The following is a 14,029-nucleotide window of genomic DNA, read 5'->3' as shown; positions in this document are numbered from 1 at the left end:
GATCCTCTGGACTAGGGGTCAACTCCGAATGCACTCGGCCCTGAACATAGTCTCGTAAAAAATTCCTTATATCAATTCCAACACAGCCCCTGCCTGTCTCAGTGTCGAGCTCCCCAGTGTAGTTTTCCAACATCAGAAAACGGGCTGCTTTGGAATAGATCTCCCAAGAGATGCTGCGTTTTCCGCACACAACTTTCCCCGCCAGGCGACGTCTTGGCCTCGGATATCAGGCAGTAAGGTAAGAACCAGTTTCTGGCGTTGTGAGTGGCCTCTGTTGTCCCGCGCTTTCCCACACCCCAGAGAATTGTCTCCGGGCCCCATGGGAATCGTATCACCACCCCGCCCCCACAATGATTTCCCGACACTCCAACAATGCCCAGCCCGGCCCAAACGCTGAGAAGGGTTTTCTAGTTGAGCCAAGAGTAGAAGCATGAGCAGGAGCATGAGAGGAGGTGGGTGCATGTAGCGGTTGCCAAGGCCTTCATTCGCGCTAGGGTTGATATAGCGGGCGGTCTCATCGTCACGTCAAGCAAGCCCGAGTGTAATTTCCCCACACACGATATCCGCAGCTTCGGCTTTGGCTTCGTCCCTGCTGGAAAAAAGAAAAGAAAAAGTCATTCATTGCTGTTGTTGAATTGGATAAATGTGTTCTATGCTGATGTTGAACCTTCATGCTGGATCAGAAACGCAAGATAGATACTCTGCAGTCTAATAAGCTCCACGTACATTGATCTATCTGGTGTGTATGTAATGTTTGCTTGTCCGTCTTTGGAGACGCTTGTAACATACTCCGAATGCGCGGCTTTAAAGTTGAGATTTTAGATGTAGCTTTGGCTATGTTGCTACCGTAGCTATACTCGAGCCCCGTTGAGACGTCTTTGCCTTCCTCAAACAAACCGTAACAATTCATCCCTCATAGATGTGAAGCAAGCGAGCGCAAACAGCCTCAGGTAGCTTCACCGTCAACACATCATCCTTCACTGCAACCTCCGTACTCATTGTTGTTGGATACAAAACTTTGACGCGAGCCTTATTGGAACGAGGCAGATTCTTGAGTGGGATATCGATCTCTGTAGAGCCGCCTCTTCGCCACACGCCAAGATAAGTTTCATTAGATTCTGATACAAGGCCGAGGGAGAGCCAGTCATCATGCCATTGCGGAAGCCCAAGGGGCCAGGTGGCCCTGGACTTCTTAATATCTTGACGAATCAGTTTGTATACGTCCATGCCTTCCACAATCAATTTCAGTTGCTCGGAACTGAGGGTGTCGAGGCGACCGCTGAGAAAAACACGTCCCAGAAGACTATTGACCACGGACAATGCGTTCAGCTCGTCGTCCCATTCGGGCTGCGGGTAAGCCCATGAGGCGCTCTGTTCGGGGGTAACCGCGGTCGGAGCGGCGGCAGAGATAGCGCCGTATAGTGCTGGGTCCTGTTGGTCGCTGTTGGATTGGAGAGGATGAATCGCAAGCATGGCATATTCCATGCGCTGCCCGCCACTAGAACAGTTCTCAATGACAAGGTTGGGGTACTTGTCGAGCAGGGATCGCACCCAGGCAAGGTACGCCCGGTGGTGCTCCAGATGCTCTGCTCCAGCAGACGATGACCGATGGGTGTCGGTGCCTTGAACAACCTCGATGTTGTAGTCAAACTTGAAAAAGCCTACCCCATAATCCGCAATGAGACGGTTGATAACCTTGTTCATCCATGAGATAACCTGCTCGTGGCGAAAGTCGAGCTGGAATCGGCCTCTTTCAATGATTCGTTCGCCATCCTCTTGGAAGAATGCGTCCTTGGGCAGGATATTCCCGACAACGCTGCGCACACCGACGACTTCCGGCTCCAGCCACAGGCCCGGAATAAGGCCTTTTGCCTTGATCTCGTCCGTAAGCATCTTGAACCCGGAGGGAAAGCGCTTCTTGGATGGCTCCCACAGGCCGACATCGTCCCACCAGTTGCTATCATCCGCGTACCAACCGGCGTCAATCACGAAATATTCGGCCCCAGACTGGGCAACGGGACCCAGTAGAGCCTTGATCTTTTCCTCATCGGGATCTCCCATGAGGCAATTCATGTAATCGTTAAACACAATTGGGAGCTTCTCCAAGTCGGGATGCGGCCGTCGGATGACTCTTCTGTAGTCGGTCAAAGCAGCAAATGCCTTTTCGAAATCACCATTGACTCGCCCAATACAGGCGGGCACTGTTGTGAACTCTTCGCCTGGTGCCAGAACTTGCTTCCAGTTATGGGTCACGCCGGTTGGTCCGCTAGCGACGAGGTATAGGCTGTCTTTGTAGTCACCAATCTCCCATCGCCATGAGCCATTGTTTTCAATCTGCCAAATCCAAGTGTTTGTCTTGTCTTTGGACACCAACAGTCCCATGGGCAGATAAGACCCCGTGGAAAATGAGCCGCGGCTTTCCAACGCAACGGTAGACTGGGAGCCCGTGTGTCCATCAGGAAGCTCACAGATACCGTTGTTATCAAGGCCAAGGTCAGGCAGAGTATGCTCACGCCATTGGGCTTCTCTGAACCAACTGTTGTTGGCCGTCAGGACGATGTAATCATGGAACCAGGTTGACGAGTTTGTCAGGCCGCCGATGGCAAGGGATGATAACTGAGTGATGGCAATGTTGTTGTCGGTAGACTGGTTCGTGATGGTGGCTAGAGACCTGAGGATGGGAATGCTGCCGTAGACGGTCAAGCGAACCGTAATGCGAATCTTGGTTGCCTCGTCTTTGTTTTCAATAGAGAGCGTTTGAACTGAACCCTCGCGGGCCACTGCGTGGCTTTCGTACTTGAGGCGCGCTGATAGATAGCCCCCAATCATAGCCTTTGACGTCTTGTCGGAGGTGTTGCCCTCACCGACGAGTTTGACGCTGACTAGAGGCACCTCAGACAACTCGAAGAGCGCCGTTCTCGGCTGCTCCTTGGAACCCTTGGGCAAGACGCGAGACAGGCAAACGACGCCGTTGGAATTTAAAGTGAATTCAATGTCAAAGGCGTCGGTCTGCCATTGAAAACTTGTTGGTGTGCTCATCTTTTGTTTTTCCGCGGAGCCGTTGACCAGCCGATGATCTTTGTGAATGTGGTCCAATTGGGGGAAGTCTGAACTGACGCGATGAGTGTTGCACAGAAGATGCTGGAGCGTGTGCATAAAGATTAAAGGTGCTAGACATGGAGAAAAGACGTCCCCGTGTTAGTTCAAATAGTTGTACCGATGCCAGCTCGACGACGTATCTGCTCAAGTCCGATCCGTCGAGGCGAGCCACTAAAGAATAGCCTCGGAATGCAAGTCTGCATTGAGGAAGTACGTGCATGCAGGTCACGTCGTTGTTTCTCAACTCCCGGGCTGTCTTTGCACCGAGATCATTTCGGACTTTGATGTGGAAATGGCGAATGCTTCGAGGGTGTCCCTCCCCCACACTCCCACGCCGAAACCGCGACCTGCATGACGCCACAAAGAGTTGAGTGGCCCGCTTAAGTCAAGTAAGACATTGGTACCCGTGTGCCAACATCCAATGCAAGTGGTCAGCCCTTGTGGCTAGGCTGTGGGCACAGAAAACCTCCCCATGGGGTTGATGCGTGGGCTGCCAATTCCGCGGTGGGGGCGCAGAATAGCGACATCATCCGAGAGGTGTTGTCCACGCTGGGAGTTGAAGTCAAGTCCGGCTGTTTCCATTTTTGCAAGCCTCAACTGGCCCGGTAGAGAACATATACATATATAGATGCCAGGCATTGCCTCAGATACTGACCATCATCCTTCTCTCTCTCACTCGCACAGCCATACTCACACCTCAATCTTATAATAATCCCCGATCTCGCATTCCTCCATTATCCTCTGCAAACACCTGTTCTAGCAGGCAGCCACCGGCTATGGACGAGAAGACTTCGGTTGGATCTACGAACCACAAGGAGAAGCCACAGGCTGAGCCCGTGGCCCACGCTAATCCCAGTTCCAACAAGATTCTAGGCCAAAGAGGCTCCTGGGAAGCCATTGTTGAAGATGCCCATGCTGCCAACGCCCACGAACACTCTCTCACTGTCCGCCAAGCTCTCAAGGCCTACCCTTACGCCGTTCTCTGGTCTCTCGTTGTGTCCATGTCCATCATCATGGAAGGCTACGACACCATCCTCATCGGCTCACTCTACGCCTATCCCAGCTACGCGGAACGCTTTGGCACCAAGGATACCTCCACCGGCATTTGGCAAATCGAGGCCAAGTGGCAGAGCGCCATGGGCAGCGGACCTCAAGCTGGTGCCATTATTGGTGCCCTCTGCAATGGCTTCCTCATTCAGCGTTTCGGCTATCGACCAGCTTTCATGTTCGGCGTCATCCTGATGACCGCGTTCATCTTCGTTTCCGTTTTCGGCATGTCCGTCGAGCTTCAGGCCGTGGGTCAAATTCTCTGCGGGTGGGTTAGGACAGATTCATCCAGTCCCATGCTTATTGTCGTCTCGCAGCATCCCGTGGGGCATCTTTGCAACGATTGGCCCTGCCTACGCTTCCGAGCTGTGCCCTCTTCCTTTGCGAGTATATCTCACCGCGTACACCAACATGTGCTTCGCTACCGGTCAGCTCATTGGTGCCGGAGTTCTCAAGAGCTTTATCGGCCGTGACGATGACTGGGCCTGGCGCATTCCGTTTGCTCTCCAATGGCTGTGGATTCCTTTCCTCATGATTGGTTCCATTTTCATGCCCGAGTCGCCCTGGTACCTCGTCCGTAATGGCAAGTATGCCGAAGCTGAGAAGAGCGTGTTGCGATTGGCAGCCGAGCACGAGAAACCGCATGCTCGAGCTCTAGTGGCCCTCATGATTCACACCGACGACATTGAGAGGAGAATCGCCGAGGGTACTTCTTACTGGGACTGCTTCAAGGGCGTCGACCTGCGTCGAACGGAGATTGCTTGCGTGTCCTTCCTTGGTCAGATCACCTGCGGTGCTCAGTTTGCCTACTCTGCCACCTACTTCTACCAGCAGGCCGGCCTAGACTCCGAGACTTCCTATAACCTAAACCTCGGCGGTACCGGTATCGCCTTCTGCGGCACCATTGCTTCCTGGTTCCTGATGAGATACTTCGGACGGCGCTCCTTGTATCTCATCGGAATGTCTGGCATGAGCGTTATCTTGTTCATTATCGGCTGTTTAGCTACCAACACCCACAACCCCGCTGTCAAATGGGTCCAATCGATACTTTGTGTCGTCTGGCTTCTCACCTTCTCGCTAACCGTCGGCCCCGTTGGTTGGGCCATTCCGCCTGAGGTATCCTCCACCCGCCTTCGATCCAAAACTGTTGTGCTAGCCCGAACTGCATACTACATCGCACAAATTGTCGCCAACGTTATCCAGCCCTACATGATGAATCCCAGCGCTTGGAACTGGAAGGGTAAGTTCTTCTCCGGCCTGCTTCATGCGTATCAAACATGCCGACCGTTCTCTTAGGCAAGACCGGTTTCTTCTGGTTCGCCTTCGCGTTCCTAACCGTTGTTTGGGCTTTTTTCCGCCAGCCTGAGACCAAGGGACGTAGTTATGAGGAGCTTGATCTCATGTTCGAGGCCAAACTGCCTACAAGAAAGTTCAAGCATTATTACGTTGACGCTTACAACCATAACGAGGATGACCGCCTACAGGAGCTATAAGTTAATATCTATACTCTAATTCAAAGGCCACAGTAGTGGATGTTCGACGGGTATACACAAGGGTCAGTATAGGTGAATGGGGAAAGCAGTGAGAAACCTCATATGCGACTATTCTACTCGTTCGTTTCCATGGTTAGTGTTGTCGCAACCAAGTTTTGAACGTCAAGAATTCAATTTCATCAATCAAATTATCTAATCCCCACCCTCACCTCTTCATGTGTTTGAACTTGGATCGTGCTGTGAATAGAGGAGAATCAAGCGGAAAAGTATGTTCTAGATTAGTACACTGCTAATTGATGAATGTTATTCTTCGTGTTTGAGAATACGATGAGTTTATTAAGCATGTCCCTACGATAACTTTCAACCCCGTAACCCGGTAATTGGCGCCCTGTGCGAGTCCTTAATCTGCACCGCCACGGGCCGTCCAATTATTACCTGTGGACCACGAAGTTAAGCAAGCTCAATAATACTGGTTCTATATTGCCTCTATTTATACCATCACTGCGTGTTACTAGCTGCAGCCAATGCTGCTAATGTGGAAGCATAGTTTTCCGCAATTGTCCAAATCCTTGGTTCTGCCAGTAGAACCGCAACGCCTTCGTGAAGAACCTGCCATGGTCCTTCCGCTGAGCATAAATCATCTACACCCTCTAGGAAGAGTTGCATTCCGTCCCCTGAACGGATAAAGTGCTGTACTAGTTCATCGTCAATCGGTCGGTCCAGTTGCATCAAGTGAGGCATTCGTCTCCCGTTCAATGAAGGGTCTCGGGGTCGAAACAAGCTGCTTGGAAGCAGCCTGTCGCATGGTTCGGGACTCGAAACCGAGTGGGAAGAGCCCATCTGCGCTGCAATATCTCTAGAGCCAAGTAGCTGATCCGCTGGTTCGGCGGGTTTCTTGAGTAAATGCTTTTTAATCGTGCTAGAAGCCATACCAAAGGCCCATAGGATCAGGGTCGCAAGAAATATGGTGTATGGCTCGATGAAAGCTGCCGCTGAGTATCGCCGGGTATGCCATAGTACTGCGCCGGCGTGAATGATGGCTAATCGCGCCTTGAACCGATCTTGATATGCCCAGGTGAAGAGAGTACGGCCCCATTCTTGGTTGGGATCTGGGAAGTGGTATAAATTGTGCGGCAGTAGCTGTGACGGGCCCAGCTGAATGACAGCAGAAACATGGTCCAGAAGCTCTCGTACTGGAGCAAGGATAACCAGACGCGCTAGATGGAGATGCAAGAAGACCGGGGCTTCGTAGGCTCCGCCCTTGGCAGAAGCACTCAATGCCTGCCAGTGCAACAAGTCCAGACAATCGCAAGTGCAGTTCCGCCACTTGACATAGGCAGGAATCTCACCCACGTATCGGTGTTTGGGCGGTGCTTGTTCTCGTGAGCTGGGTGATTCGACAGTCAACATTGAATCTGTAAGGTAGTGGCTTGTGTCCCATCGACGACGCAACAGCATATGCAGGACGATGAAAGTGGAAAACTGCGTCATGGTGTCCGGTGCAGGATAGCCTCGCCACAGCTTCTGGGTAACGTGCTGAACCGACTCCCGCATCGACTCCTCGAGATAAAAGGCGGAACCACCTTCGTGCGCATTGTCTTTTGGTGCGAGGGCAAACCATCCTTGAACGGTTTCAGCTTCCCATAAGTCGTCTGGACTAGGCAGTCTCAGTTTCAGTCTCTGGGGCGGCAATGTCGGAGGGTTCTCGGTGGCGAACGCGAGAAAGCAATCGGTGAGCTATTCAGAGATACATGAGTAATTGTTTCCAGGGAAGAGGAGATTTATGCAACAAAACTCACCCAGATGAAGAGTCCCGTCCTCCTGCGTGTTTCCCGGAAGCGCCAGGCTATCCATGTTTGTTCCAGGCTCTGATCTTCCTGGTGCGCGCCAATCCGGTCATCCTCGTCGAGAAGTCGCAGTTGAAGGCAAGAGTTGGTCACCAACGCCAACGCGCTATGCCCACACTTCAATAAATGGGGTTGGCGGCTCTGGCAGAGACCGATAGCCGCCAACATACGAGCTTGGATGTAGGGAAGCGAGTCCTGGACACGACCAAACTGGAGCTGCAACGATAGTTCAGTAACGTGACGTACAGAACTCGTGGGTGGGAATGCCAACCTGTTTCAGGAGTAGCTCGTGGAGAACGACGCAGAGCTCCTCGCCATGAGAGGTAAGCTTCGCCAAGCCCATGTATCGTGTACCGATTGCAGCCACCGCCAAGGTCAGACTCCAACCCCATATGGGGATGCAGAGAAATGAGCGGTCAACAAAGGGATATAGCTTGTGGAAGTTGGTGAAATAGAGCTTCAGCAAGAAGCTGAAGGTCGATCGTTTCAGCAAGAAGGCTTTGTTGGCCAAGAATTCTTCAGAAAGCAGCGGCTCCCCTGTTGAGGGACACAACCTGGAGAGAATTTCCTCAAAGATGTCTTCTAGGACATCGTACTGAAGATCGGGTTGTTGTTCCATGGCATGGACCTTGCTAGAAAACACGGCTTGCCAAGAGTTTCCCCCAGAACCATCACCATATGCACTCTTTGTGGCGTACTTTCCCTGCCGCTCGCGGATGCAGCGGTCGGCTTGACTTGACCTAAATCCCGCTCCATCTACGTACAAGTTAGTTTGCTGAGTTGAAGAAGGCGAGACGCTCAGCTGGGGGCTGTTCGGGCAGTCGGCATAGCCTTGCATATCGCTGCCCATGGAGCTGATCAGCGCTGACACACAATCCTGCTGTTGCAAGACGAAGCTGGGGCCGCCTTGAGATTCTTCGAGGTCGGCGATGGTGCCTGTTTCGCGCTCTTCAACAGCGCTTGCAGGTCTGGTCGGAGCCTTTAGGGAATAGGTTGGTAGTATCTTGTCGGGGCTAGGCAGCATGAGGTCGACATCCATGGAAATATCGAACGGCAACCAATTCGTGGCTAGGGATCGCTCTGGCGACTGAGTTATCGCTGGCAGTTCGCAGATGAAATCCTGGCGAGATTGACCTCGTAAGGGCTCATTTTCCGATGCCAGCGGGCTCACAGCTTCATCAAAGGCTCCTACGGCACCCTGGTTGCGCGAGGAATCACCTTGTTGGTCTGGCCATGTCCGAGCCATGACACCTACATCATTCGTCACGAGAGATTGACTGACATTGCCACCAAGGTTTTCAAACGATGGCGGGTCTTGAACCTGGGGCCTGTGATCTTGTCTGTACTGAACCCTTCTCCGCTTGCGAGGGAGATACACACAGTCGAGGTTTCTGGTCGCGCAGTGCTTGCATGGCGTTCCGCCGGAGCACTTTATGCGCGACCTGGCACAGTTGGAGCAGGTTCGGCAAAGCGAGGCAGATTGGAATTCCGAAGCTCCTGCACTGGCCTCCCTCATGTGCAACCGCTCATGTCGTTTAGCCGAGTCTCTGTAGAAGGTCTGATGTTAGATTTAAATCCAGCCATACACAAGAGCCAGTCGACACTTACTTTCGGCCAAACGCCTTTCCGCAGTATCCGCACTCGATGGGATTTTCTTGCAGATGGATATGCTCATGTCTCACCAGGTGTTCGGATCGTGAAAACAGCTTGTCGCAAATATTGCACCTAAGAGACGCATCCCTTTGGCCAACGATGCCGGTATCACCGGCGCCATTGGCCGTCGGGGAAGGATGCGCAACCGCGTGCTGCATGCAAAGGAAGAGCTTGGCAAAGGGATACAGGAACGTCGAAAGGAGGGAAAATAATAAGGGCCCCAGAAGCCGCGTTGTATTTGGAACTAGCGACGTACCGTTGTTGAATAATTGCTTGTTCGAGGCAGTGGGCGACCTCGCGCCATCATAACTTAAAGGGAGCAGTGCGGGGGAAAAAGCAAGCTGCCCGCCATCTAGAAACGTGGAGGAACACACCTTTTAAATATGTAGTTATGCATCTGTTGGATAAGGTTGTGTACAGAGGATTAGTCATATGTGCGGAGTCTTAAGCAAGCTAGCCCAGGGCCGCTATACCATTGCTAATCCTTTTCTTAGTAGCGCGGTTAAATAGATTAAGTTTATATATATATATAACTTATGTATTATATTAAAATTAGTAGTAAGTATTTAGTTAGGCTAGCCTATAACTACTAAGTCTAATAAGCTAAATCTTAAGTATTATTAATAAGTTATATTATTATAATTATATTAATTTTATTTTATATATCTTATAGTTTCTTTTTAATAATATACTAACTTATATTTAGTATTATTACTTATTATAAGCTTTATATTTAAAAATATAATATATATTAATATTATATATAATATATTTATAAATACTATTATAAAAATTACTTTTTTATTTATTAAAATAACTTTAATAAGTATTACTAAAAATCTTTATACTTAATTATAAAACCTTTGTAAAAAAATATAATACTTATTAAGATATAATATCTATTTATTTATCTTTTTTTATATATTAATTATTTTAGCTATTTATATAATTTAATATAATTTAATATTTTAAGTATATTATTAAATATAGTTTATATCTTATTTAAGCTAATACTTATATTTCTTTTACTAATATAAACCTTATATATTTAAATTTACTTTTTAAAACTCTTATACTTATTATATTTATAGTATTTAATTTATAAATGTTTATTTTATATTTTATTTTATTTTTAACTTATTATTATTTATAAAAGCTATTTTACTAATTATACACTAGCGCTTGTTTTAATTATTAGTAAATCTATCTTATATAAGCGCTAAAAGATTTCTTATATAAAATTAATTATTAGCTAGTAACCGATGTAAGCCATACTTGTCAGGACTGATAAACCTAACCATACATAGCCTAGCGCTGTTGACCGTATCTGCTCAAACCTTCCAAACGAAATGTGATGACACATGTTCCTCCATCTAGCATTTGGGCAGAATGTCGCGTTTGAATGGCTTCCTTGATGATCATCCGTGGATGTCACGGATCCTCTCGATACGTAAGTACTTGCCACCGTTGAACTTCATCACCATCCACTATGCCTACTTCATCGTCGTATGTCTCATCAGCTCCGTCATCTTCTGGCGCTCATCAGACGTTACCTCCCCCGTCAGCTACACCGATAGTCTGTTTCTCGTGGTTTCTGCCATGACCGAGGCCGGGCTGAATACAGTCAATCTCAGCGCCTTGACGACCTGGCAGCAGACGATACTCTTCCTCCTCATCATGCTGGGTAGCACCATCTGGGTCTCCATGTGGACCGTCTTGGCACGAAAGCACGTCTTCGAGAAGCGCTTCGACGACATTGTGCGCATCGAGTGCGCCCGCAAGCTTAGCCAACGGGGGGGAGGCATGTCGCTGGCCCTGCCGAAGCTGCGCAAGGCCATCTCGTTCCGCAAAGCGCAAACCGTCCCTGTACCCGACCGAACCCTCCCGGCGATGGGAAGCCGGGCGTTGGAGAACAGGGTAGATCCACAGGTTGCCAAGGCGATGCCAAGACCTCGGCGTGCATTGTCCTTACCCGATCTAGATCTCGTGGAGCCACCCAACACTTTGGCAGAGCCGGAGCCGAGGCTGAAGCCGGAGCCGGAGCCGGAGCCGCCCGGCCCTGACAATACTGACAGACACATCGTCTTTGTCGACACTCCGTACAGAGCAGAAGGCAGCAGTGCCACTTCTACCGGCACTTCCTATTTCAGCCAGAGTCGGCCTACGCGGAGAAATGGCGTCTCCAAGACACCGGCGGACCAGAACAGGGTTGAACTCAGCATCCGTCATTTCCTTGGGAGCCGCTCCTCCAGTCGCAATGGCCAGTTTCATAGCCTCACTAGCGAGGAGCGTGAGAACCTTGGCGGGTGTGAGTACCGTGCCCTGAAAACCCTTGCAGTCTTAGTACCTCTCTACTTCTTCCTGTGGCAGTTGCTGGGGTGCGTCGCGCTTGGAGCATGGATAAACAACAACATGCCCGACACTGCAAAGACAAACGGTATCAACCCGTGGTGGCTCGGCGTCTTCAACGGCGTCTCAGCCTTCAACAACTCGGGCATGTCACTCCTAGATGCGAACATGATCCCATTCCAGAACGCCTACTTCGTCCTTATCACAATGGGGCTTATGATCCTAGCCGGCAATACCGCGTACCCTCTCTTCCTCCGCCTCATTGTATGGACTGGCCTTGAGCTCTTAAAGGCCACGACTAGCGATGATGCCTATGACGACCTCAAGGCCACGCTAGAGTTCATTCTCAAGTACCCTCGCCGAGTGTATACGAACCTATTTCCGTCTCGTCCTACCTGGTGGCTTTTCTTCATGCTCACCTGGCTGAATTCCATTGATTGGGTCGCATTTGAGGTTATGAACATCGGCAATCCAGTCATCGATAGTATTCCACCAGGCTCTCGCATCCTCGACGGTCTATTTCAAGCCCTTGGTAAGTCGCTCACACTACTATTCCTGGGACTTGATCAACATTCTAACAACCTCCAATAGCCGTCCGGTCTGGTGGCTTCTACGTCGTGCCCATATCCCAGATCTATATCGGCCTTCAGGTGCTGTATGTTTCCATGATGTACATCTCCGTATACCCCGTCGTCATCACGATGCGCCACTCCAACATTTACGAGGAGCGCTCGCTCGGCATCTACAGTGGCGATGGGTTTTCCACGCTTGATGCTGACCCCGAGGCCGCTGTACCGCTGTTCTCCGCTGATGGCCACGACGCCGACTCACATGTCCACACTTCCAACACTAACGGCATACCATCCACGGCCCCAACTCTCGTACGTCGGCTGAGCCGCTCCAGCGCAGCCGTCGACATCGGACACGCTTTGCAGCGTACCTTCACGTGGAACGGTGTCGGCGCCCCGCCGGCAATGCACAGCAAAAAGTCCTACAAGGGCCACACACTGGACCGCCCGGACGGCGGCAGCAGCAGACGAAACAGTCGAATCGGCTTCATCAGCCAGCAAATCCACGGGCAAATGGCTCACGATATCTGGTGGCTGGTGCTGGCAGTCCTAGTTATCACTACAATCGAGACTTCGCACTTCATGGCGGACCCAGTGGCATTTTCAGTCTTCAACATCATCTTTGAGGTTGTGTCAGCGTATGGCACCGTCGGGATCTCTGTGGGGATTCCGAGGGACGCGTATAGCTTCTCCGGAGCCTGGCACACTGGTAGCAAGCTTGTTTTGTGCCTCGTCATGCTGCGTGGCAGGCATCGCGGCCTGCCGGTTGCATTGGATCATGCGGTGAGGTTGCCAGGGGAGCACTTACATCGAGATGAAGAGGAGGACCACCAGATACGGAGAACCATGACGGGGCCACGGATAGATCTGAATTCCTAAAAGGTATGGGGTTGAGAGCCGCAGACATGATGTTCTCATAATTATCTGACGATGGTCTTTGACCGTGATGGTTGAGATTTCTCGTGCAATTTCGAGGCCACTTGTGGGCAGCGTATTGGCAAACTTGGCACGCGACCTCGATATGGGGTTGTGACATGGATAGCATGGTTTTCGTAGCGATTAGGGTAGAATCTGTACACTGAGGCAGCGAGTCGGAGCTTTAGTTTTAGGTGATTTCAAAGGGCAAGATGAGTTTTGCTGTCGCTATCAAACTTGGGCACGTTTGTCAGATTAGTCATACTCAATTATTAAGAAAAAAAAAAGAGGTTTAGCGACTTTCGTCACACATCCCTATGTGAGACACAAGCTTGTCCTGCACGATATGTATTACTTGCTCATTCGATAACAAGACCATACTTGTGTCAAAAAGAAATATAAGATAAAGAAAGAAAATCGACATAACAACCATCCATGTTACTCTGGCTTTCTTCCCTAAATGACTCGTTGCCGAAAGAAAGCATGGTATCTGCCAGAACGCATCTCACGTCGGAACTGAGCGCATGCACGTAGTCAAACGAATTAGGTATAAAGGTCCACGTGAAGTTATAGTCCTCGATTTCGCTGGGCTGGGGTTAGTCTCTAAGATATATGAATGTACTGTAGACTCTTATAATGTCAGGTTTGGCGGAATCCAAGCAGGTTGGATGGGTGAGAGGTCTATCCCAATAGTCGTTGCAGAGGGGAACTCATCAGCAAAATCGCTAGTGCAAAGAACTGACATTAGAAATACTCAAGTGAGAAGCCTCAAGGCAAAGCATACATCACCCAAATGCCTAAGTGGCTTTTGTTAGCGGTGTTGTCCTTGCTACGGTTCGATATGAGGCCATGCCTGTCCCAGTTCCGACGTCTAAGACGTTCTAAAGAACCGGGTTAGAATAAAAATATTTCCTCGAATAAAGATATGCTGGTACCTGGATATCGTTCTCCAAGGTTGCTAAGAACAGCTTGTGATCAAGATGCATACCAGTACTATACATTTCCTTGTTCAGAGTGGTATGTGTGGCCGTGGATAGTTCGATACCGCAAAATACTC

The 14,029-nt window shown here is 50.0% G+C and overlaps 4 protein-coding genes across 4 annotated transcripts; 2 read left to right on the top strand and 2 right to left on the bottom strand.

Annotated features, from left to right (window-relative positions):
• Positions 1-906: 906 nt before the first annotated feature.
• Positions 907-3,039, bottom strand: NCS57_01473400 (Alpha-galactosidase; the record flags this gene model as incomplete). Its single annotated transcript, XM_053064327.1, has 1 exon — positions 907-3,039. One exon carries the CDS (start codon positions 3,037-3,039, stop codon positions 907-909), a length of 2,133 nt encoding a protein of 710 aa, XP_052906211.1.
• An 836-nt stretch (positions 3,040-3,875) lies between these two features.
• Positions 3,876-5,639, top strand: NCS57_01473300 (Maltose permease MAL31; the record flags this gene model as incomplete). Its single annotated transcript, XM_053064326.1, has 3 exons — positions 3,876-4,414; positions 4,464-5,386; positions 5,443-5,639. The coding sequence occupies 3 exons, from the start codon at positions 3,876-3,878 to the stop codon at positions 5,637-5,639; spliced, it is 1,659 nt and encodes a 552-aa protein (XP_052906210.1).
• A 498-nt stretch (positions 5,640-6,137) lies between these two features.
• On the bottom strand, positions 6,138-9,297 carry NCS57_01473200 (uncharacterized protein; the record flags this gene model as incomplete). Its single annotated transcript, XM_053064325.1, has 4 exons — positions 6,138-7,376; positions 7,439-7,702; positions 7,758-9,033; positions 9,095-9,297. The coding sequence occupies 4 exons, from the start codon at positions 9,295-9,297 to the stop codon at positions 6,138-6,140; spliced, it is 2,982 nt and encodes a 993-aa protein (XP_052906209.1).
• Positions 9,298-10,528: 1,231 nt separating this feature from the next.
• On the top strand, positions 10,529-12,936 carry NCS57_01473100 (uncharacterized protein; the record flags this gene model as incomplete). The annotated part of the gene is made up of 2 exons (XM_053064324.1): positions 10,529-12,020; positions 12,080-12,936. 2 exons carry the CDS (start codon positions 10,529-10,531, stop codon positions 12,934-12,936), a joined length of 2,349 nt encoding a protein of 782 aa, XP_052906208.1.
• Between the last annotated feature and the right edge of the window lie 1,093 nt (positions 12,937-14,029).

This window comes from Fusarium keratoplasticum, chromosome 14 (genome assembly GCF_025433545.1).
Source record: "Fusarium keratoplasticum isolate Fu6.1 chromosome 14, whole genome shotgun sequence".
Classification (NCBI taxonomy): Eukaryota; Fungi; Ascomycota; class Sordariomycetes; order Hypocreales; family Nectriaceae; genus Fusarium; species Fusarium keratoplasticum.
This window is presented reverse-complemented; position numbering and strand designations above follow the sequence as displayed.